We start from the raw sequence: 24,811 nt of genomic DNA on the forward strand, positions 1-24,811 counted from the left end.
TCACTGACCCCAGTGCTAAGACTTCCGCCGGAAGCACAGCGCCGACCCGCGCCCCGTGGACGTCACCTCGCACGGCCCCTCCCTCCGCCCTGTGACACCGCTGCCGGCCCCGAGCAGGCCCCGGGGGGAGCGCTGCGGTCCCGCGCACGCCGAAGTCTCTTTCCCCGGGTGAGTGCTGTGGTAGGAGGGGGTGAGGGGAGCGCGGGGTCCGCAGCGCCTCAGGGTCCGCTCTGCCCTTCGCGCTGCAACACCTTCGGGCCTTGGCCGTGCCGCGGGGCCGGGGCTTTTGCTCCTTCTCGTGGCCGGGGAGGGTCCTTCTCTCTTCTCCAGCCCCACGCGCTGCCTTCAGGGGAAGATCCCTACGCCCCGACCGGGTTTCTGCGAGCCTCTCGTTTTGTTCCTAGGCAGAGCGCACGGTGTTCCCGGGTTTTGCTGCCCTTCACCTCGGAGGACTGCATCACGCACAGTAGCATCCCTAGCGCGGAGATTTTGCGTTCCTGCGGTGGTGGAGTGCCGCTGAGGGCTGAGCTCTGTGCCAAGCACCGGAAGAGCCAGTGCAGTAGAGGGGGGAGAAGATGCGGCCATGGTTTCATTTCATCCAGAAAACATTTATTTCATTTTGTAGCTTTTATGATCGTTGTGTAATTTTGGCAGTCTTTAAGCCTTCCATACATACAATTCAGCATGCCAGTGTTCTGCTTTGCTACAGAGTGAAGTGTGAAGATGCCCAAGGTGGTTCTGATCTGCTAAGACACCCGATGCAGTACTTTTTTCTTAGCTCAGCTGTTGTGCAGGCTCTGGATGTGCAACCTGCGTGCTTAAAGCCAGCGTTCTGTTCTCTGACCTGCAATGGTGGAGGGATGTGAGGGCAGAGAGAACTCCTAGTATGCTTTTCTTGTTTGTATAAAGTGCTTTCGGCTGTCTCCGGGTCTTTCTGTTTCCCTTCTGGACAGCTGTAAATTCGGGAGTGGGAGCAGAATAAGGTCAGTTGCCACCTCGGTGGCAGCGGTTTCTCTGCAGCGTAGCCATGCTGCCCCGCTCAGTGCTGCGTGGCACGATGCAATGCTGTCATGGAGTGAGCCCTCCTATGGACGTGCACATCCTTTTCAGGAAAGCTATGTTAGCATAGCAAGCCCCTGGCACTCAGCTGTGTTATCCTGTGGTGAGTAGGTACCACATTCTTCACCTTGCATTCCTAGCTTAGAAGATACTGTTACTGCCAAACTGGTCTTGGTTTAACTGTTGGAGTTAATTGATCGTTAAGGTGTTTTGTGTTTACTGTGACCATACCTATTCCTGCAGGGTTGTACCTGCAGGATCCTGCTTCCAGACTTGTTCAGGGCTCTGGTAGCTTGGGTTTAATCCTTGTTTACCACTGGAAATGTTCTTGTAATATTCCAACTGGCAGATTTTGGCTCACTATAGGGAATTATGATCTGTATCATATGAATTTTTCATTAGCAGGATAAAATCTCTTCTGTATTAGCACAGCTTAAATTGGAGAGAGAGCAAAGGGAGCCAACCATTCAATATACTGATCTGCTACTGTCTTTATGGATACAGCGTTGTTCTGCATAAATCCGAGGTTTCAAATTATATATCTACAGTCAGGCTTATAGAATATAGTAGGGTGCTGAACACACACTGACCAAATATAGCATCTTAACACACAATGTTGAATTTGATTCTTCCTTCTCCGCGTAGCAATTGTGACACTGGATGTCATTTCTTTTGAGAGCATTTGACAAATGAAGACCTGCGTTGCAACTCAGGGAGTATGTGAAAAGAGCAATCATAGAATGTGTCAGGCTGATGGGTATATCTGATGACAAACCAGGAGGAAGGCACAGAACCTGTCGCTGGATGGCAATGTCCAGAGAGAGGAAGCTGGAAGGGCTCCGTGGGAGGAGATGGCAGTAACTGCAGATGCTGTTGTTGCTGTTATTTGGGTGAATGTTGGCTCTTTTGGATGGTCCCTACTAGTAGTCATGTGCCTAAAATACACAGTGCCATTAAGCTCCTCTCAAAAAAAAAAAACAAATGAAAAAAGCAGCAGAAAGCAAAACCCACCACAGAACAGCTTGATTGGAAAGAGCTGCATGCCTTGCCCCGGGGCTCAGCCAATTCAGATCCCATTGGATTTGGTAAAGGAGATCATAAAGCAAAGTAATTCTCTGAGATATTATTGAGGTTCAATGTCTCTTACTTGCAGATGGAGGGTGATATGAATGCTTACCTTGCAGAGCAAGGAAGGGAGAAGGTGGTTTCAGGAATGAACAGGGCTGTCAGGGACTTTCAGTTGTGCTCTTGATATTGTTTCAGTTTGGCCAGTGCTTATTTTGCTTTTGCCTGCAATACTCCCAGTGTTGCAGGGCTGTGTTACAGCTTGTGCCAGCTGGACTGATCATTGCAGCAAAGTTTTTTGCTTTATTCAAGGTGTGGCTGCTCACGCACTGTATTGCAGCAGTGGATTCTCACTAGGATCGTGGCAGCAAGCATGTTCTTTAAGGCATTATTTGGTTGTCCCTACCATAGTAAGGAAAGCAGTTAAGAAGTGTGGTTAGTTCTTGGCCTTCTGGAAGCCCGAGTTTTACCTCTCATGGTGGTCTGAGTTTAGGAGAAACCTGTCCAGGATGGAGAAAGCCACTCTCCCCTTCCCTTCTTTTTTCCTTCAGTGCTGCTGGGTGGGAAGCAGCGTGATATCCCCTGAGACTTTGCTCTGCATGCTTACTGCATGGGTAACATCTGATTTTCAAGAGTATTTTGCCAAATTTTGTTTTCAGTTTAAATGGTATATTCCAACCTGATAATTAATCTTGACACAAGCTGCAGGCATCTGAATGCAAGAACAAACCACGCTGCTGCAGATATTTGTGAAGCTGTAGCTCCATAGCCATGTGCCTTTAGTCATGGGAGAACTGCTGCAGTCAGAGTGAGGAGGATGAAACTTGCAAGTCAATACATCAAAAACGTTAATTTGCTTATATGTATATTTTTAATAAAACAAATCATGAGGCCTGTCTCTCCTTGCCATATCATCTCTGTAACTTACCCTCAGTGCCTTATCACATGTGGCTGGTCATGCTACTGCTTATACATGCTAAGGAAAATAGTAACAGAAACTATGTTTATTTTGAGGAAAAACAAAAGCTTCTCTAATGTGGAAGATCTGATAGGGAAGATGTGTGTTGGTGGATGTTGTGACTGCTCTGTACTTTGTGCCCCTCTGTATTTCTTTCAGAAGCAAATTGCTGCTGCCTTCCTTTGCAAACTGATGGATGGTAGGGTTTTTTGTTTTGATGTCTTGTTTTGTTTTCCCTTCCTATATGAAGAATTAACACAGTTTAATAAATGGAAGTTTTGTGCATAAAGATGATTACAGGCTGAATGCATGCCATTAATTCAGCGTGCTCTTGAGCAATTATTGCTACAGCTGATAGCCAAGCACTTGAGCACAATTGTCCTAACTCAGCTATGTCTCATTCTTTTATCTCTTAACAGTGTCATCGAAGGGTGCTTTTTGCAGAGCTGAGGGAAGTCTGAAATAACCCAGTACAGGAACGCAACCAGATGCAGCTTTGCTGCTGTCACAAAGATAATACTTATTTCAGTGCTGTCCTTCACTTGTGGTTGGTGTTGCTTTTTAGAAGAAAACATCCTTTGTTTTGTTGGGTCCTCATCCTACAGTCTGGTACAAGATTTGCAGCGTGGCTTTGGTTCTCCTCAACTCAGGAATGCACTGTGAATTCAGCGTGCCTTGCTGATAGCACAGGAAATGGCAGTACTGCACGAGTGCAGCAAGTTGGGGCTATTTCATTAGCTGCTGGGGCTGCTTCGTTAGCGCTGGATCAGCTTGCCTGCAAGCAGTTACCTGGGGGTGGTTGTGCTGCTCCAGCTGCCTGGCTTTTGTTAGGTGTGTGGCAGAAGGGGTTTCTGTAGCACAGTAGTTTCACTGTAATGAAACCAACAGATAAACGTTTGTTATTTCTGCTGGCTATCTCTGTGTCAGTGTTTTGTTTCTGGCCAGTACAGACTCCAGCATCTCCAGTGATAAGTTTTTATGAAGACGTTTTCCCAAAGACTGCTGAGGCTCATGTAAAAAAAATGTTATTCCTTTTATTCCAGTGAGAAAATTGCTCACATTGCTATTCCTTGCAACTATTGCTATTGACTTGCAACTATGTGTCTGAAAACTGAACAAGGGCTTTTGTAGGGGGGGTGTACTTATGGGGCTTCTGTTAGTGCCTGGCAGGGCATAGAGATAACTGCTGGTTTCAGTCCTGATTGTTCAAATTGGTGCAGATCAGCAATTGCCTTTGTTGGCACTTGGGCAGTTTATGTTTTGGCTTAAATGTCCCAGGTGCATTAAGCTCCCCAGGCCTTCTGGGACTTGGGTCCTGGGCCTTGAGGAGGTGCAGCACTACCTGGGACACACACCAAGGTATAAATCTTCTATAAACTTTATTTCATGGACCCATGTTGATTGATAACAAGAAATACTTGCCTTCTTATTTAATTGCCTTCTAATGACTTAGAGGTTCATTAAGCCTCTTCTACCTGTATGAGGATCTTTGAAGAGACGGTGCAGGAAATAATGTTGAGATGGGTAAAGAGTTATACAGAGACATCCTATTAAATAGTGGTATTTTGTGACGTTGTGGTCCTTTCACTTGAAACATGGGCAGAGACGGACTATACAGGCCTCTCAGCAGCATGTGAACCCATTTCTTTTTGTTGTACAGGAAGAGTTAGCTATGTGTGATTATTGTGCACTTGTCTTTCTCGGGTTTTCTGAAAGGTTTCAGTGGCCTTTCCTGAAATAGCACAGTTTCCAATGAGGAAAAACTTGTGTGTATACACATCTGGTGTGGTGTAATAACTCCCTCATAAGTTATTGTGTTTTGTACCTGGAGGCGTTTTCAGTGCTCCATGCGGCATGCAGCAATTTGTTAACATATGTACTTTGCTTAACCCTGTATTCATAGGGATGTGTGCTGGCTATGATTGGCTTTTTAATAGGTTCTGATTTAAAGAAAAAAAAAATAGGAAGTTCTGTCCCTGTGTTTTCTCACAAGTGCTTATGGTGATCGTGGCACTGTGTTCTCACCTCCTTGGGGACAGGGAAGCAGAGAAGGGTTGTGTCACCTGTGTCTTTAATTTTTATTTACTCTTCTAAGGTTGGCCTCTAAGTAGAATTCACACGCGCACACCGTTGCTGTAGTATGACTCAGGTCAGGAAGATCCTCCCATGGTTCACATTGAGTTTCTCTGCAGATTCGTGGCTCAAGCCTGTGGTGCTCTGCAGTATCTTTGAAATAATTTTGATAATTAGACCTAAAAACAATTCTCAATTGAGGTTCCCACAAGTCCCGTTAATTCTGTGTTCCCAAGTCTTGGGGGGATGTGTTCAAAATTCTAGATAAGCTCATATAAGTTTTCTGATTTATCTCCAGGTTCAGAACTTGTGTTCAAGACCTTGCCTGCTGGCTGTGAGTTTTTGAGACCATTGCTTTGAGGACATTTCTGATTCCTGGTGTTTGGTAGCAGTTTGTGGTACTGTTTGTGGCTTGGGTTGAGGTTGTTTTAATAGTCCACGAGCAAAAGTATTTGGGTGTTTTGTTTTTGTCAGGTCTTGCTGATGCAGGATCTGATGTGTTTGTGATACTCCTGTGTGCATTTCACCTTTAATTACAGGCTCTTTTGAGCTGAAGTTAATTTCTAAATTTCTCCTTGTGTGCTTTCTGTCTTTGTCAAGCTGTGGTGGGAACAACCCTTTACACAGCCCGTAGTTTTGATTGCTGTGCTGAGGTTATTTTCGAAAGGAAACAAATCTTATTTTAGGTTGTGGGGGACTGGAATATCTTGAGAGAGAGGACAGAGAGAGCTGGACTCTTTCAGCCTGGACAACAGAGGACTGGGGTGGGAGATGTGTTACCACTGCATACCATGATGAGGCCATGCTTCCAGGTAGACCATGTGAAAAACACAGCCAGCGTGCAGAAATTGCAGATGGTAGGTCTACTCACATGTGTCCTAGCTTCAGCTGGGACAGAGCTGATTTTCTTGGTAGTGTCTGGTATGATGCTCTGTTGTGGCTTTAGGAGAGAAACAATGTTGATAACACAGCAATGTTTTGATCATTGCAGGGCAGTGCTGCACAGAGCCAAGGACATTTTGGCTACTGGTGCTGTCCTGTCCAATGAGGTGGCTGGGAGGCACAAGGAGCTGGGATGGGTCGGAACCAGGACAGCTGACCCAGACTGGCCAAAGGAATATTCCATGCCATATGACGTGATGAGAAAAATACTTAAAGACAGTGGGGGAGCTGGTCAGGGAGTGTTGCTGCTGCTTGGAGACTGGCTGCGCATTGGTTGGCAGGTGCTGAGCAATTGCCTGTGCATTGCTTGTTTTATTTATATAAAATTATCATTACAGTTATTTCTTTCTTCCTTTTCTGTCTTAGTAAATAGTTCTTATCTCAACCCACGAGTTTTACTTGGTTGCTTTTTTATTTGCTTTTTCCAATTCTCCCCCATCCCACTGGGATCTATTCTAACCTCCATGATTATTCTATGACAGATAAGAAATGTGGTCAGCCTGGACCGCTCATACCTAACGCTTTGGTCACCCCTAGCACATAGTAGTTTCTCTTTCCCATCTTTGAGGAACGAGCTTCAGCCTGCATAACTTCAGAATATCAGTGCTACTGTCCTTGTTCTATGTGTGTGATGGCAGCATTTTAAAGCAGGTCTGCTTTGAGATGAAGGAATGTCAGCGGCTGACTTAGGAATGCCTATTGGCGTTGGTTTTGCAGTGCTATTGAACTTAGATATTTAATTATTCATCAGTTTAATTGCCAAAAGTTAAATAAATAGTGCTAGACACTCCTAATTATCTGTGTTATCTCGGGGCAGGGTAGGAAGTGCCCTTTTTACGGGGGACTGAGCAAGAGATTTTGTTTTCCCTGTTTCTTCTCAGTCAGAATGGACTGTTAACGGGCAGAAATCTTTATATTTACTCCAAGGGACGTTGTATATTTAATCCAAAGGACGCTGGGGGTGAATCTTGAATTCACGTTCCTGTTCACATAATTGTTTCACTTCTAGTATCACTGTGCTCATCCTTCTGTGAGGTCATCGTGATATATAGGGTTGTCTTCAAACTAACAAATATTTTTAATTGCAGCATTCGACCCTGTGTACCAAAGAAATGGTGATGGAGAAGCCCAGTCCCCTGCTTGTAGGGCGGGAGTTCGTCAGACAGTACTACACTCTGCTCAATAAAGCTCCTGACTTCCTGCACAGGTAAGTCTGACACAACAGTAACCAGTGGTTTTGAACAGAAACATGTGCTCTTTATAAAAAATCAGGTACTTAGTGGTTTCTGAGTGTGGCAGGAAATTGACCTGATTAACTTTTGGGTTCTTGGAAAACATCTTACAAGAACAAGCCTTTAGATTCCAGAACCAGATGTGTTTATAAGGACGTATGGCTGTTCTCAAGATATTTCCTGCCTGGAAAAGTGAGCTGTTTCTCAGCTGGTAAGATGGTAATGTGGAGGCATCAGAGAAACAATGTTATAAAAATAATAGAAAAGGAGAGAAAGTTCTGGAGGAAGAACCTGCATGCTGCACCTGAGACAAGCATGCTATTTCGGTATACTGCATTTTGTATTACCTCTGAGAAGTTTTTGTCCAGGTCATGATTGGAGATCTAAGTATAGAATTCAGAACCTGGACAAGGCATTGACGCATACAGAAGTTTTATTTACCTGTGCCCACTATTTCAGTGGTGCTCTGGATGTGTTCCTTCTTTTTATGGCTCTGAGTGCCTGTGTACAGTTTGTCACTTAAAATTTTGTGTTTCCACGTTCGGATTCAGAGCAGCGCAGACTTCTGATAAATAAAGGTGAAGTTAGCTTTGCCAGTGTTTGTTGTTGCTCCTGTTTTTAGAGCAATTGGTGCTTGGATCTCTCTTCTCTCAGAACCTGACATCAGGTTGATTGTGGAGAAATGGAACTGTTGAAGAAGTCAGAGCTCCCTGATGGGAAGCTGAAGAGTTTGGTCTTGTGAATAATGCCTCTTTTCATCTGGAGCTGAGAGATAGGGAAAATGGATGGTATCATTTTTACTTAAATCACTGAGCTGCTGTGGAACAATGTTTGTTTTTCTTTTCTGTGTTGATCTTAATGTAGATCTTAAGGTGTAGGATTGCCTGAGCAGCATGTTTCCAGGCGTTATGCTTTGTAGCCTAACCGGAGACACAGGCAGCATTTTCAATAATTGCAGATTTGTTCCTTGTCCCAACACTTCAACAAAAGAGTTAGGTCCAACAAGCAGCTGACACATATATCCATGTAACACATTGGTACCTGTGTATAAACTTGCAGTTCTGTCTTATCCAAGGATTGTGTTCCTTACCTAAGTGTCATTTTTGGGGCTGCTCCCCAGATAGCTTGGGAAAGGGCTTCTTGTCTTGTAGTTGGCTTCAGAGGCAGCTCTCAGGTAGGTTTACTACCTGCTCTGTCAGTGGTTAGCATCTTGTCCGTATACCTAAGCATCCTTTGTCTGTGAAAATCAGGCAGTTGAAATTCCTCTAAGAGACTTAGGGCGTGACAAAACCAGCAATTATACCCTGAGCAAAGGATGCAGTAGAACTCCTGATAACCAAACAGCCAGTAATTGCTGAAGGATAGAAAAGCCCAAGTTGATAAGACAAGTTGATTGTGAAGTGTGCTGTCATTTCACTTTAAACCCTTAAAGTATTTGCATAAAGAGACAGAAAAGAGCTGATGAGGTGTTTACGCTGTGCTTTACACCTTAGTATGAAACATATAAGGAGAATTGTATTAGTTGTACTGGGAGATTGCCCTTTCCTTTCTATAACACTTTTTTTCAGTGACAGTTGAATATGGGGGTAAATCACCCATACCTCAAACTCATTATTGAAAGTAGTTTGGTTTGGTTTGTTTGCAAGAGCATTTACCTGTAATGATAGCAATTGTAACCTTGGCAGGACTTGGAGAAGGAGAATATGTGTTTTGATTTAGAAAGCAAAATACTGCTGGTGTGTTTTTCCTTTCTGGCTGCTTCAGGCAAAGAGCAGGCAGTTATTTCAGATTTGCATTGCTCTTGTTTCCCCTTTAATGCACCGTTAATTCCATTGCACTGATATTAACACCTGCTACATGAGCATCATGGAGCTGATGTTCCTGGTACATTTTGGATGTGGACTGATGCTTCCAGTTTAGGGTGGCATAAAACTTGTAGCAGGCTGCACATGAGGAAAAAGGGTGTCTGCAGAGACACTCAGCATGTTGAGGGCATTCACCTGTTGTGATTAGTGACCACGCCTTGTGTGTGAGTGATGCTTTTCTGAGAGGGCACCTTCTCTTCCATTTTCCTCCTGCTGTAAGTCCAAGCAACAACAGAAACATTTTGAATTCATGGCTTCCCAGAAACCTGATGGCAAAAGGAAAAGGATTAATTCTTGCAGTGAGTAAGAGATTTTGGCAGCAAGTGTTAATGTTCTTGATTTATCCTTCAAGAGAAATACACCAAATGTCTGTCACCTGTTGTTTTCTAAAGCTTATTGAGGGGCATGCAGAGATTTTAGGAGTTTGCCCTCAGGATGGGTCCTGTTTGGTGTCATTTGTGTAGTATTACTGCCCCTTATTTTACAGTGCATATTTCTATGTATCTGGGGACTCAGTAGATGGTCCTTTCCTGACCTGCAATTCCCATTTGTTATGTTTTCTGCCTGCTGGAGAGTTTGAGCAGTTCCTTAAAAGCAAGGTAGAACTACTAGTCTCCCTGTGGAAGTGCTTGGTGGGATACACTGACAATCAGGGAGTCAGAGAGTCCAAGGATGGTTTCCCATCTGCTTGCATGTTGGTTCAACTGAACCTTTATTTTTTCTTACTGTTAGAAGTGCTAGAGCATGCTCAAAGCCATGGTTATGCAGCTGGTACCAAAGAAAATAGTCTGATATGTTCTAGTTTCTTTTTGGGCACTAAGGATGTCATAATCTTGGCCTGGCATTTGTAGGAAGCTGGAATTGGAAGGAGTTTCTTGGGTTAGTGGGATAAAACAAGAAATGGCAAATGTGCATGTTGTCATGTTTGTTTCCTCATTAATGCTGATGTTGTGCACTGCTTGTTTACAAACATTCTGTATCCTTGCAATCTCAGTGATGGATAGTTTGTGGAAATACCAGAAGGAGATGTTATTTCATACATCAACCACCATGAAGGGGTGGGCTATAGCAGAATCTTGTGGAAGTGGTGGAACATTGGAATTGAGACCTCGTGGTCATTCCTGAGCCAAAGCTTGATTCAAAATGAAATGCTATGTTATATTGTTGCCTTCTCTGCTATTAATGTAAACTTGAAGAGTATTAAGCATTTGTCACATGCTTAATAAGCTCGTAGTAAAAATGCAAAATGTAACTTAGGTATTTCAAGACTCAGAACTTGGAAGTGGAGAGAGGGTGCAAAAATACCCCTGAAATGTAAGAAAAATACTGAAAGCAAGTGCGTGATACAGAGGGTAGGGGGAAGTGGTTTTGAAAACAAATCCAAAATTGGGTCAAGAAATGGTTTTCATTTTTGTTTTTTATTGGTTTAAGAGCTCAGAAAGCATGCGCTCTGTGCAAGATGAAAAAGCCACTGCTGCTAGCTGGGTGGCGTAAATACAGAGTGTGAGCTTTGAGCTGAAAGTTAAACAGTGGAGGTGGTTAGAAGTGGTGTTTCAATTACTGTATATTATTGTGCAATAAGCGCAAATAATGTAACATTTGCTATCTAATTGTAAGAAGTGTAGAGGGCAGCTTGACTTTACCACAGGCAGGTGGTTTTAATGTTTTGGGAACCCTCAAGACCAAGTAGCCACCTCAATTATACTGGGCATACCAGACTGCTGAATATTAACCTTGTTTCTTTCTGTATTCTTTGAACCTTAGACATGGAGGCTATATCTTGAATTGTTTGTGCTGAAGTTCCAAATACCTTGATATCAGTAACTGGTAGCTAAAATACTTGTTGGTTTTGGCTCTTGTTTTTTCTTTTTTTCTTTTTTTTTTTAATTGATATTACCTTTATTATCCTTTCGTTTGCAGGTTTTATGGCAGGAATTCTTCTTACGTCCATGGAGGACTGGATGCTAGTGGGAAGCCACAAGAAGCAGTGTATGGCCAAGCTGTACGTATCAACATTGGGCCTGAAGTCCTCAGTAATGTTCAGGACCTAAAGTAGTCTTCAATTTTTAAACAATTTGTTTGACTCTCCTATCTGGGAAATAGCACGTTGCTATAGTGCCCCTGTTCAGACACCTATATCAATCTTTTATCTCCTGTTTTTCTTGATTGCTGCTGCTGTTACTGTGGGTTACGTTTGATATATCAGCTTTGCATCCAGATGCAGAAAATATATTTAGAAATGGTAACCTTTCTGACTGCTCTGAACAGTATTTGAATCATGATGAAAAGCTTGGAATAACAGTTTACTGAGCTCAGATAGACTCTTACCAGTGGAAGATGTTCCCAGGTTCCTGCATTTACCTTTTGAGCTTCCGTGGGGGGCTTTTTCTGTTAGTTGAGACTTAGTTATTCATAAGATGTAAACTTGTGTACAAAGCTCAGTGTAGCTAAAGTATAACTGTCTATTTCCAGGAGATACACAAGAAGGTGATGTCATTGCAGTTCAGTGAGTGCCACACCAAGATTCGCCACGTGGACGCTCATGCCACTCTGAGCGATGGGGTGGTGGTGCAAGTCATGGGGGAGTTGTCCAACAACGGGCAGCCCATGAGGAAGTTCATGCAAACCTTTGTACTTGCTCCAGAGGTACGTAGCTGTAAGATCATGTTTAACTTCAAATGGCGTGTGCCCTGAAGCTTAAATCTCCAATCCATACATATTGCAGAGTGCTAATGTATCGTACATACAATAAGGCATGTGTTGATCTTTTACAGGGGTCTGTTCCAAACAAGTTCTATGTACATAATGATATCTTCAGATATGAAGATGAAGTATTTGGGGATTCTGAAGGAGAACTTGATGAAGGTGAGAAGAATTGTATGTGTGGTGTAGAGTTGGTTTTGTTCCTCTAACGTTGCTGCCTATCTTTCAGAGTGTTTGGAGGACATGGAAAGATGCAAACTGTTCCATTCTCGAGTAGCGTAGTGTGTTGGGAGGTGGCTAAGGAATAGTGTAGGAGATGTTGGGACTATCTGCTGTCTTCAACACTGGAAAATGAAAGTCTTGTATTAAAGCCCTATTTCTTTAGGGACTACACTGGCTTTTGGGGTGGATGAGGTTTGGTAAAGAAGGGTTGTAGTAAGCAGTAGTAGTTCTGCTGCATCTGAGTGTTGTTTAGCAGACTAGATTTCTGTGGTCAATCAAATTTGTAGGTAAAATGTTTTGGATAAAATGTAACTGGTGTTTCAAATATGAAATATCATTCACTCGCATATCATCATCGTATTCAGTGGTTCATTTCTATCCTCGATCTGAACTTATTGTTCTGGGTGATTATTTTCTTGCTCAGTCTGCTGAGCCAAAGCAAATCAAAGAAGAATACAGCTGGCATGTACTGGGTAACTTCGGAGGTTTATTAAATCTCAACAGCACGGAACAAAACATCTTAGGCAAATTATTATTCTTTTGTTGGAGGCTTACTTTATTAGTTCTAGGTACAGTGATTTAAGAGCTAATAATGTTTCTTTTCTACTGACAACATTTGAAAGTGTCCTACTGCTTTAAAAGATCCTTAACCTCTCCTCACAGAATTTCCTAGCAGCGGTATATCTCCGGTGTGCCGTTTTTATGAAAGCAGTAAGAAACAAAGCCTTTTAAAAGAATAGAAGGGGCTCTCACTTTCTTCTCAGCTCATTTTGCCTTATTTTGTTGATGACTTGTGATGTTGTTTTACTACCAGTTCAGCATGCTTGTACTGTAGCTGGGGCTTGTGTATGCTTGCAGAGGTGCTCAAGGAATTTTTTCTTTTGTGTCAGAGTCTGAAGAGGAGGTGGAGGAAGAGCAGGAGGAAAGACAACCATCACCTGAACCTGTGCAAGAAAATGCAAGCAGTACTTACTATGAAAATCATCCTGTCACGTAAGAAGGCCATTTCATCATGGCATTGCTTTCTAAAATAAAAACAACAGAATTGCTTTGGGTTTAGACTTTGGATGTGATTTAGCAGGCATTCTAGGAAACTACACTTAAACTGATATGGATCTATGCTGTGTCAGCATCACTTCTGAAACAATGATTCGTGACTGTAGAGAGAAAGGAGGGGCGGTTTCGTGTCTGTTTTTGTTTTCACTTCTAGTTTCAAATGTGAAATGAAAAGGCAGTAAATGTGGTTATGTACACACTTAATGTAATCTTCATTACGTAAGCTCACAATAGCGATTTATTATGATAATCTATATGAACAGATGTTTTAATGAGAGAGTAGTTAAGGGTATGTTACTCCTCAGTGTAGCTGGTGCTTGAAACTGAAAGGTAGAAGTAATTTTTTGCGAAGTTGCTGTATAGTTGCCCTGGAAGAACAGACTTAAATTTTTAAAAGTGCTTTTTAAAAAACGTAGGCATTGCTTTTAAAGGGCCAGAACTGACTGTCTGGTTTCCTCATTTTGAGCAGCAGTTCTTGAGTTCATCATCTATTCTTTTGAGGGTTTCTATGTCTAATTTTCAGATTCTTTGCAGAAAACTGTAAAACGTCCTCGCTTAAGCAGAAATAAAATCTGGCTTAGTGTGCAACTATAAGAGTACAGCTTAACTTCTTACGATATCATATGTGAAGGTACCATATGGTAGCAACTAAAAAACCAATCATTACCAAATCAATCATTACCATCGTATAACTTTTAAAAAAAGCTATAAGAGGGAAGCAATTGAAAAGCTGCATAAAATGCATTTGACTATTGTAGCAATGGTATAGAGGAGGCACTGGAAGAATCGTCTCATGAGCCTGAGCCGGAATTGGAATCTGAAACAAAACCTGAGGAGCTGAAGACTGAAGTAGAAGAAAAGGCTCTTGAGGAACTGGAAGAGAAGTCTCCTTCTCCACCTCCTGTAGAACCTGTTTCTCTACCCCAAGAACCACCAAAGGTCAGTTACAAGACATATCTGTGCTTCTTGGTGCAGATGATAAGCCAGAAGGTTTGGATCTGAACTTAGTAATTTTGAGTGGCCAAACTGTTTTCAGTGTCATGCTGCCTGAAGTGCTAGACGTGACTCTTCAACTTAAAATTTGTGAAATTTCACCAAAAAAAAAGTTATTCTTCAATGCTGTTCAAGTTATGTATTGGAGATGTAATGCTCTGTGAAGTGTGTATGTGGTTTTGTGCATGTGTTAACCTTTTTAAATGTGTAGTTAACATCTATTGAAAAAAACACCCCAAACCACTACCAACAAGAAACTCATGCAATGGGAACCACTGCTTTTCCTTTAAAAAAAAAAAAAAAGAAAAAAGAAAAAGAAAAATAACCCACCATGATGCGTTGGCACTTGGAAAATGACCACAATATAGGTTAAGAAAAAGTATGAGGGTTTTGACTGTCTCCCTTAGAGGCAGGATGCCTAATTTTAAGAAGTGCCATGCGTCATCTGATATGGTAACATGGAGGTAGCTGAAAAAGATAGGAGGAGTGGATGACAGCTGGAGAGAGGTCATTCTCTAGCTCCAACATGAGTCTCCGGTATCTTTTCAATCCTGTTTCTCTTCGCTGTTTTTATTTCTAACTTCTGGCATCCGCTCTCTTCGTGTGTGCAGAAGACACTGAACACTGCAGTATTGTCAGTGCTAGGTATGGTTACATCACGGGAAGCAGTGAGCTGGGGATGCTGAGCAAACGTAGCTTGTTTCAGTAGTGGCAGTGGGAGCTGCACACCCCGCTCCTTACTGTTGGAGTCCACAGATGGCTTGAACTGCAAATCCTGCTGTATCTTTGTAATGTTAAGTAGTCAGCTATGAACCAAAAGTATGTTTTCAGCAGACGAGTTGCCCTGTAGGAATGTCAGTGGTTTGCCATGATGAGTAGCCTAGGTTTGTTGCATTTCCTGCAGGCTTTCTCTTGGGCTTCAGTGACCAGTAAAAACCTGCCTCCTAGTGGTACTGTTTCCTCCTCTGGAATTCCGCCCCATGTTAAAGCACCGGTCTCACAGGTAACCCATCTGTGAACACCTTGGATTGTCTCATTCCTTCTGCAAACTGCTTCCGTTTTTCAATTAACAGATCGATTTGTTTGACTTTCCTTGCGCAAATTAATTGTCTTAAATGTGAATGCGTTCACCTTGTTGTAAGTGGGAGGCACATACACCTAATAGGTGTAACTTTGGGTGTAACTATGGTAACGTTAAAAACTGCTCATGTGGAAACAGGAATTCACTGCTTTTTTTTTTTTTTTGACCTATTTTATTGAGATATGATTTGGAAAAAAACTCAAGCAACTACCCCCATAGCAGTAGTTTCCTAAAGTGTGTATGAAAGGGGGATTTCTTTGGCAGAAGTTCCTCAGCAGTCAAAGAGAGTGCATCCTTGTTGAGAAGGTGCAAGTTTGCCTTGAAGGGATAAGGTCTACAAAGTATGTTGGACTCCATTATCCATACATAATTAATTTGTCACAGAACCCTGTACCAACTTATGACTGTGTGGGGGATGGAAGGGTTCACATGTCCTGGCCGGCACAATGCTGTCTTCCCATTCCTAGGCTGACCTGGGGAGGAGAGGAGAGGAGAGGAGAGAGAAAGTATGACTGGGCTGTAGCTTATGTTCCGCACATGCCAAGCTGGTGAGATGTTCTGAGGCTCTGAGCTGCCTCCATGCATACAGAACTCTCCAAATAAACAATGTGCTTTAATCTTTCCTACCAATGCCGTAGTCCTGAAGCACTGTATGTTCTGGTACTCAGGTTCAATGCTTTACAAGGACCATAATTGCAGTAGAGCAGCCGGGTCGTTTCATGGCAGCTGCTTTCTTTGCACTGAGTTCTTCTCTGTTTGTTACTGACAGAGAAGGATCTTTCTAGGAGTACCCTTAAGCTGAGTGCGTGTTTAAAACAGAAAACACAAAACCATACCCCTGCTTGTGTGGTACTGCTTGTGATCCTCCAGGGCTGTTGTAGAAAACAAATGATGGCTGCGCAGTGAGTTGGGAAACCCGTGTCATCAGCTTCAGAAGAGCTTTGAGTTGTTCAGGTGATATCGGAGCAGTAAAAGCAGTGTTTGTTCTCATACAGAATGGATCTTCCCTAAGCAAAACCAGATGTGGTTTTGTAACAGTGACTTATTTGCAGTAGAGAGGGTAGGTTTTCGTAATATGACTACAAGAAAATTACTACATCTTAAAATATCTCTGCAAGAAACTAGAGTACATATTGTAGATGTCCCCTGAATCCTTCTGCTCCCTCTACAATTTGTCATGTTCTGCACCTTTTTATTACTTCTGCTCTGACCTCGTGTTGAACGAGATCTGCATGAAAGTTTCTGAAGAAGTTTCTCAGCTCTTCTGGAGGTGGAATGAGTCTGCTCTTAGCTCATTGATTTGCATGCTTTTCAGGTATGGTTTACAGAAAGGTGGTGGAAAGGCATTTTAACAATTTCTGCAAGAGGTTGCTACCACTAATCAATGGTAGCACTTCCCCATCTCCTCTCAGATTCGTTCGTATCAGATGCCGTGCGCAAAACAGGGACATAGATTGCAGCAGTGGGTGAGTAGCTCCTTTGGGATGCTGTTCTTACCAGCATTGATGATACCACAGAGCAGTTTGAACTGTTCCTTTTATTCCTTTCTCCAGCACCACTCCACTTCATCACTCATTGCTGAGGCTTTGTGGCTCTTTCAGCTACTTTGCCTCTCTACGTGCATTAGTTCATTGACTATCCTGGAGGGCAGTGCAGGCAGGGTGCTCCCTAGCTCTATCTTGTGGCTGGGAAATGATGAGAGCAGGGAAGGATCTGTTTAGAGGCTACATTCCTTCATCACCTTAAAAGTGTTCAGACTTTGGATAGACCCTCTTGCAGAGGAGTTTGTGTGTTAGACAGAACTGGGCTTTAAGTCTTGTGTGTTTTGAGGTTAATGTGGAGTTTTCTGGGCCCAGATCTAAGGAAGGAGAGGGAGCTGAAAGCTGCTCTGTCTTTCCATGCTTTGGAATGGTCTCAGCTTTTAGGATGCTTATAGCACCAAATCTATAATACCTTTAGGGCAGTGAAGAATGAGGGGCCCTCGGTGCATTCTGCTGTCCACGTTCACCTTGGAGATGGTGCAGCAGTAATCTGAACTGCACTTCTAAACCAGCTGCCATGATGCAAGTGAGGTGATGGACATTTGATTGAATCTCATGTGGTGGTGTTTTTCCATTGTTTGGCTGGTTGGTTCTATGCATGTGTGTGCTTCTGTTTTGGAGGCAACTCACTTTTAAACCTCATAAGATATGAAAAATGGCATTGTCCCAACCTCCGGAGCCTCCTCTTCTTTTGCTCTGTCTGGCCATTCCTCCTCTCCTTCGGAGGGATATTGAGCTCCAAAATTTGTGGCTGGTTTGGCTATTGTTGCCAGTAGCATTGCCACGGCATAAGGAGGTCTCTTCCCCTCCTTATGTGAGCTCTAGGAGATAATGGAGTCATCTTTTCCTTCACTGTTCTCAAAGGCCCAGAAGCTGAGGTTGGTGGTTCCTTCCTCCTGATTGTCTCTTGAAATCCTTATTCTGTGGCAATCAGAATTGCAAATTGCTACTGCTTGCTTCTTCCCCTTAAAGTGCCAGAAAACTCTGTAAAAACTGATGGTACCAATTAGAAAGGACCAAATGACATGTGCCACTCAGTTAGGAGAGAGAGAACGTGTGACAGATGAGAAGTTGGGTGAAATGCAGGACAGGTGAGTACAGGTTGGCTGTATGTGGGATTTAGTGGAAGGACACTGGCGACTTAGCAAGTGGTCTGTGTCCTCAAAGGAAAAGAAGGGAGATTCATGACATAAACTACTTTCCTGCAGCAGTCAGGGCCTTACAGCCATTGTCCTCATCTTTAATCATCTTCCTTGGAAGCCAGTGCTCGTCCTCATGTTCTTAAGGATGAATTTGTTTCTCCAAGAACCCAGCAGAGCAGCAGCTGATATGCACAGACTGAAATTAAATGATGTACATTGTTTCAGTATCCAACAGTCTACACAGAAATATTTCTGAAGGTTTTGTCTCTCTTTCTCAAATTATCTTTAGAAGTATTTTTGGCTTGCAAAAATGTGATATGTGTGTTCTATTTCCTGAGAATTGGAAGAGTGTGTTTTGTGCATTATGGTCTCAAAATTAGGAAAGTTGAAGAATATCTTCAGCAAGCAGTCTGAACCAACTGCTATCCAGTGGCTTTATTGCATCATAAATCCTTACTATACTTCAGAAGGTGCTGCTTTTGGTTTCCTTTTATTTTTTTCCCTCTCTTTTCTTCTGGTAATTTCCTTAATAATTTCTCTGCACTCTAGGGAGAGTCCCTCAGAGGCTCAGACAGACAATGCGTTTGTCCATCTCTCAGTGTCCATCCTGAGCTACCTCCTAGCCCATGAAGTGTGAGCGTAGCGTGAGGAAGCTGTATCTGATCTGTTCCAGTCAGGTCAAGGGATTCGTGAATCACAGGGTGCTGGGGTCTCAGCCTGGTCAGACATGGAAAATAAACATTAGACGTGCTTTGGGGAGATGTTCCGATTGAGAGATGTTTGCTTTGCATCTTTTAGCAGAGTTATTGACCACTGCAGTCCTGGATTGGTACAGAGGAATTTATTGAGATGAAAAAATGTATTCCCAAACACATTTACATGGATGTATCTCTTCCAGAGTTCATTTTATGCATGCCACTTAGCTATGTCTTGTGTTGCTTTTTGATTTTGTTTTTTGCTGAGCCTTTTCTTTAATAGACGGTACTGAATAATAGCTGTTCTCCTCCTGTTTCAGCCAAGAGTTGAAACGAAACCTGAAGCTCAGTCTCAGCCTCCTCGCGTGCGTGAGCAGCGCCCAAGGGAACGACCAGGCTTTCCGCCCCGTGGACCTCGACCAGGTCAGCTCATGGGGCTTTGTGGGGCTGGGCAGTGAGCGGTGTCTCCTTGAGGGATCTTCCTGTAACTGTACTGTATTTGACTGTGAACTGTCCGTTCCTACCATCTTCAACTGGAAATGGGAAAAATGATCCTGAGTCTGAGCTGGGGATGATTTGATGCAGAGTTTAGGTATTATTTCTAATCCTCTGTTCTACTGAATTCTTTTTTAATAGCCAGACCCCTTGCTTACATGCTGGAATACCTTCCATGTGATTCAGTACAGTTCTGAAAACGTACTCTAGAAATATTTTTTTCCCCATGTACCTTCATTTTTGTTGAATACTGAAAGTAAAAGCTCTTAAGTGGCTGTAGTGCTCTTTGTTTTAGAAGAAAGCCTTCCCACCATCTTGGCCTCAACCAGTTAATGATTGTACACATTTTTCCATCTTGCTTAACTGCCTATTTGGGATTTGGCTGCCTTGTGTTTGTCCTCACCTATGAGCAGCCACATTTCTACATTCCCTGACTGGTACAGAGTACCCAAATCCATGGGGTGGCTTTGCTAGCAAAGTTGCCTGTGAGTTGACAGGTATTAAAAGTGGTATTGGAAAATGCAACTGTTCTGAGTGCCATTCATCAGTCTGACCTGGTCACTTGGTAACCTCTGCTCAGTGGTGGACAAAAAGTACTCAGCCCAAGGCCAGAATCATGGGTGGTTGAGTAGCTAACAAAAGTACAAACTATGCATATGAGTCACAAGTTGTAAGGAAGAGAGTGATGTTTGCAACTATCCCAAGCGCTAGCGAAAAGTTGTTAGGAGCTTGCAAAGTGCTGCATGCAACAGTGGTTAAGCCTCAGCATCTGTAAGCTTCTCTACCAGCTCTGATTCATTTGGTCTAACAGAGGTGTTCAGTGGGAGTGTGCCAAACCTTGACCAAGATCAGGCTTAGAAGTGCTGTTTGCTTTTGGCTTTGATCAATGCATGCATTTCCTCACTTGGGAGCAGTATCAAACTGAAAGGATTTAAGGCGCCAAGAAGAACGATAACATATGCTACAAGTTAACATTACTTTTTTTCTTTTTTTTTTTTTCCCCTCAATGTATAATGTGCAGCGGGCAGTGAAGGATGCAACTTGTGGCTAAATCAAGTTGCACATCTACATTTTTCCTACTCTTAGATGTGAATGCAACAAAACCATAACATAAATCATCCAGACAATGTGTACTAGAGCCTGAGTCCTTTAGTTGTGATCTTAACAGGTGGGTGGCAGGGGAAAGAGATGAAATCTCCATTAACCAATGCTAGAGATCCCACTCTATGATCTCATTTTCAAAGTAAGTCTATGAGCAGCCTTTTCTACTGCTAAATGTACTTTAGCTGAGGTAGGGAGGCTACGAAGTCTCACTTCTGTTTGGGATAAAAAGGTGGAAGATGAAAGGGGAGACTAGGAGCATAACTCTTGAATACAAAGTAAAGGTACTGTTGTTATGTGAAGGAATTGATAAAGAGGTGACTTAAATCCGAGTTTTTTTCATGTACATTATGATAGGTACAAAGCTTCTCGTCAGCATCAGAAGGTTTTGAGTGCGCATGCTTGGTGTTGGAGCCTGCGCACTAATTCTAACTGCAGCATTTCTGCTTTCTTCTTTCCCTTGACATAGGGAGAGGGGATGTGGAGCAAAATGAGTCGGACAATCGCCGAATAATCCGCTACCCAGACAGCCATCAGCTGTTTGTTGGGAACCTGCCACATGACATCGACGAGAGCGAACTGAAAGAGTTCTTCATGAGTAAGTACCAACTTCAGACTAAGGAACAAAACAGATGTGCTGTGTTGGAGAGGCATGTAGCATTCGCCTATGGCCTCACAAAGGAACTTGTATGTGGTGTTGGCTGAGAAGAAGCAGAAGGTGGTAAATCTGATGCTATGGGTTTTGTTCATGTGGCTTTTCCCTTCCACAGGCTTTGGAAATGTGGTCGAACTCCGCATCAACACAAAGGGAGTTGGAGGAAAACTGCCCAATTTTGGCTTTGTGGTATTTGATGATTCTGAGCCAGTCCAGAGAATTTTGGTTGCAAAAGTAAGTATTGGCACAAGAGCATCCATCAAAGGCTGGCCTGAGTGCCCTAAAGCCCATGTAGTGTGGTCTGTCCCAGTTTGTTCCTGGGGCTGAGAAAAAGGAGCACAGTTACTTGCAGCTGTGACTTGAGGAACTGGAGAAGAGAACACAGAAGTTATCATTTCTTGCATGTAGGAGCTAAAGCGCTCTACCAGGTTCTTGAGCTTTGAGATGGAAAGGCAAAAGCCAGAAGTTAAAGGGCCAAAGGCAACCCCTGCTCTTAAAGACATCTTAATTCCTTGCATGCCAATGAATTAAAAACGGTGTTCCATTTGCAATGGGTAGTTAGGACTGAGGTTATGTGTTGCAGGGAACCGTTAGTTTTTGTATCCGACATGTGAGGGCAGCCTGAGGCATGCAGAGAATGCAGTGTTTTCTATTCATTGTATAAATGGGTGTTGTGAACTGGTGACTAATGTGTGCCTTGAATATTTTCCCTGTAAGCCCATTATGTTCCGGGGTGAGGTGCGCTTGAACGTAGAAGAGAAAAAAACGAGAGCTGCTCGTGAGAGAGAGACCCGAGGCGGAGGTGATGACCGTAGGGATATTCGGCGCAATGATAGAGGCCCTGGGGGTCCCCGTGGAATAGTGGGTGGTGGCATGATGCGCGACCGCGACGGACGAGGACCCCCTCCGAGAGGTGGCATGGCGCAGAAGCTCGGCTCTGGACGAGGCAGCGGGCAGATGGAAGGGCGCTTCATGGGACAGCGTCGCTGAACTCCACCGCAGGCAGACGGTCCCGGCAGTGGTACATCATCCATCGTGTTTGCATTCTTGTTCATTTCTTTTGGCTTTGGAATGTGACACCGCCCTTCTGATCATTTCTTTGATGTGAAAGCATCCTTTGGTTTCCGGTTTAAATTAAAGTGGACGTTCTTTCCCCAGTTTCACAACAGAAGTCACACTGTTAATTTATAAATGTAGACTTGGAGAATTGAGGACTGGAAAGATTAAAAAACAAACAAACAACAAAACATTAAACTATCTGCAACAAAAGTGAACTGAAGGACATGCCCAATAAAATTCAGGTCCTTGCAGTCAAAGCCCTCTGCTGCACATTTTGTGTAAGTGTTACTGTTTCTGCCTGTTACTGTTGGAAACACAAATAGTGCAATTTGTGCAATCGGAGAAGCTTGCCTTTTTTTTTTCGTTTTTTTAGAACACTTGGCTCCAAACAAACTCTTGTTTACGCACTCATCAAAATGCACTACTGGGTACTCTGAACTCGTGTATTGACATCTGCAGGAGGCATCGGAGGAAAAAGCCCTTCTTTCTCTTACTCAGACAGAATAGCTTGTGAAATGGTGCGGGCATCCAGCCTGCTTGCTGTGACCAACATATGCACACACACAAACCTTAACAAGACTACAAGTTCATTCCAGAAGGAATCCATTTAGCCGTAAACTAAACAGAACCTAGAGTTTCGAAGCCGTAGTCCTGAGTACTTAATGAGTTTGATAGCTCACATCAGATTTTTCTATCTGCCCCTCTTCATACAGGGATGGCTGCTCAACACTCCTCCTTCCCCTTTCCCCTTCGATAAGCATTGTACGGTGAAAATTGTCTTGACTGTATTTGAGTTCTCTGGTAATGTAACAAGCATGATGGTGCCTTCTATGAATACATCATTCCAGTCTTGCTGGTGATTTTGTACAGTGTAGTGTATGAACTACTGTGCTGCAAAGCCAATCGGCTGCAACGCATCTGAAAAAATCATGGAAAAAATGTATTAAAAATTGCAGTATCTGTCAATCAGTAAACATTGCTGAAATTACCATCCACCTTGCTCTTCAATTAACAAGTTCGTCTGTTCTTTTGCAGCGGGGGGGAAGGGAGGAAGAAGGCATCTAGTAGTCTCCAGGTTGTCTCTTCTCTTTAATCAATGTCAAACTTAAGGAAAATGGAGTGAGAACTCTCTGGGACGTTTCAGAAGCCAGTTTGGAACGATGAACGCTTTTGGCCAGCTTGTGATCGGTAGAACTGAGTGTCCCTTGTACTGGTGAGCATATCAATGTGGATACTGCAATTTTCAGAGAACAACACAGCAGCTCTTGAGTATTTGCATTTTCCAGTTGCGCTTTTTTCAAAACTCATTTTGCACTTAACTCTCAGCTGAAGTTGACACAGAGGCTCTGGACTAAGGGATAGGAAAGAGACGTTGTCTTCTTCAGTTTCAAGTGTGAGTTTTCCAGGTTGAGAGGTCTGTTTCTGGATGGCATTCTGGAGCACGTTCCCATCAGCTGCAGCAGGCAGTGTGTTTGGGCTTGGTGCTGGGGCGGGCAGCGAACACTAGGCTCCGGTGCGTCAGAGTGAAAGAGGGGTGTGTGTTTGATGTGAGTCTGTGTGAGAGCATGACCACTTAAAGCTGCTTCTAAACATGGAAGACCTCAAAAAACAGCAATCTGAAGCAAAAGCAGACAGGGCATAGCATCAGTCTGTCCCTGGATTATGCGTTCCCTTGCTGTTTTCAAGTCAGCTGGGAGATTTTGCACATATTTTACTTCTACATCAGGCAAAGTGAAATGGCATCTGTTTTCTCCCAGGCCCATGGTCTTCTGTGCATGATGATAAGTCTTGCACTATGTTCATAAACTTTTTTTTTCTGAGGCACGTTTCTTCGTTTCCTTTTTTTTGTATTTCAGTTTTTCATTGAAAGTCTTTGACATGTTCAGCTGTTACCTGGAAACCTGTAGTACTTGAACTGCTCAGCACGCAGCTCTACTTGTGTTCAAAGCCTTTGGACAAATTGCTGCCTTGAGTTAGCAGTTTGCCAATGCTGTGTTTTGTGTAGGGACTTTTTTCTTTTTTTTTTTTTCCTTTTATAGTGTGATGGTGTTTTGCTGCCACCCGTTTCATTTGTATGGCAAATAGCACTGGGGATAACCTGAACAATGACAAGAAGAAGAATAAGTATTAAAAGAACCATTCAGTTTTCTGGCTTGCTTCTTGTGTAAGTGACATGAGCAATGATTGGAACGTCATCTGGAGAAGTTTATATGGTGACAGTTCATCGCTGTACTGTGGACTCTTACATGTTCTTGACCCTCTTTATAGTAAATGTACCTCATTGAGCAAAGGAAGGGATTTGCTGACCATTGCTGTTTGTTGCTGGTTTGTGGGTAGTGGGAGTGTTTTGTCATTACGATTCAATTTTGACCAACTTGGCTGACCATTCTGGCTTCATAGTTCTACAAGACAGTGGATGACCATCCTTTTTGCTGTAATGTGTCAAGCATTATATGCTCGTAGATTCTAGTTTAATTGTTGCAGGTGGAAAGTATTTTTAAGTTTCCATTCTGAATGTGTTTTGACTGAACATACCAATAAACTACTGATGTCTGCAGCATTGACCTATGTCCCGAGTTCTCTTGAAGATTCTCTTGTAGGTTGCCATAGAGGACTGCTTCAGCCCTTGCTAAACAGAAAACACTTTCCTGAGAGGAACGGGAGCTGCGTGTCTTCAGGAAACAAATCTGGAGTTGCTGTTCTGGTCCGCAGCGTTACTTATTCATGATACCGAGGAACTGATTCTTGTGCTGAAAGTCATCTGTTAAACCCTTTCTTGTGTTGGGTGGCTTGGCCATGCCAGCGTTTGCCCAGAAAGGCTGGTGAAAAGGCTATTCTCACAGTGCTGCAGGTAAACAGCGTCTAAGCCATGGG

At 43.1% G+C, this 24,811-nt stretch overlaps 1 protein-coding gene across 2 annotated transcripts; it reads left to right on the top strand.

Moving 5' to 3' along the window:
* G3BP2 (G3BP stress granule assembly factor 2) lies at positions 1 to 24,499 on the top strand. Of its 2 annotated transcripts, XM_021397379.1 has the most exons (12): positions 1 to 168; positions 7,186 to 7,304; positions 11,115 to 11,196; positions 11,667 to 11,840; positions 11,969 to 12,059; positions 13,010 to 13,112; positions 13,934 to 14,114; positions 15,073 to 15,171; positions 18,948 to 19,050; positions 20,693 to 20,821; positions 20,994 to 21,112; positions 21,596 to 24,499. In XM_021397379.1, exons 2-12 carry the CDS (start codon positions 7,210 to 7,212, stop codon positions 21,866 to 21,868), a joined length of 1,449 nt encoding a protein of 482 aa, XP_021253054.1. In that variant the 5' UTR covers positions 1 to 168; positions 7,186 to 7,209; the 3' UTR covers positions 21,869 to 24,499. The 2 variants fall into 2 exon arrangements, with proteins under 2 accessions (XP_021253054.1, XP_021253055.1); XM_021397380.1 differs by lacking the exon at positions 15,073 to 15,171.

This window comes from Numida meleagris, chromosome 4 (genome assembly GCF_002078875.1).
Source record: "Numida meleagris isolate 19003 breed g44 Domestic line chromosome 4, NumMel1.0, whole genome shotgun sequence".
Lineage (NCBI taxonomy): Eukaryota > Metazoa > Chordata > Aves > Galliformes > Numididae > Numida > Numida meleagris.

Excerpts from the sequence above, each read along its gene's own strand:
- G3BP2 (XM_021397379.1), top strand. The coding sequence starts at position 7,210 with ATGGTGATGGAGAAGCCCAGTCCCCTGCTTGTAGGGCGGGAGTTCGTC. Across the intron at positions 15,172-18,947 it reads TTAAAGCACCGGTCTCACAG|CCAAGAGTTGAAACGAAACC; the intron begins GTAACCCATCTG and ends CTCCTGTTTCAG. Across the intron at positions 20,822-20,993 it reads ACTGAAAGAGTTCTTCATGA|GCTTTGGAAATGTGGTCGAA; the intron begins GTAAGTACCAAC and ends TCCCTTCCACAG.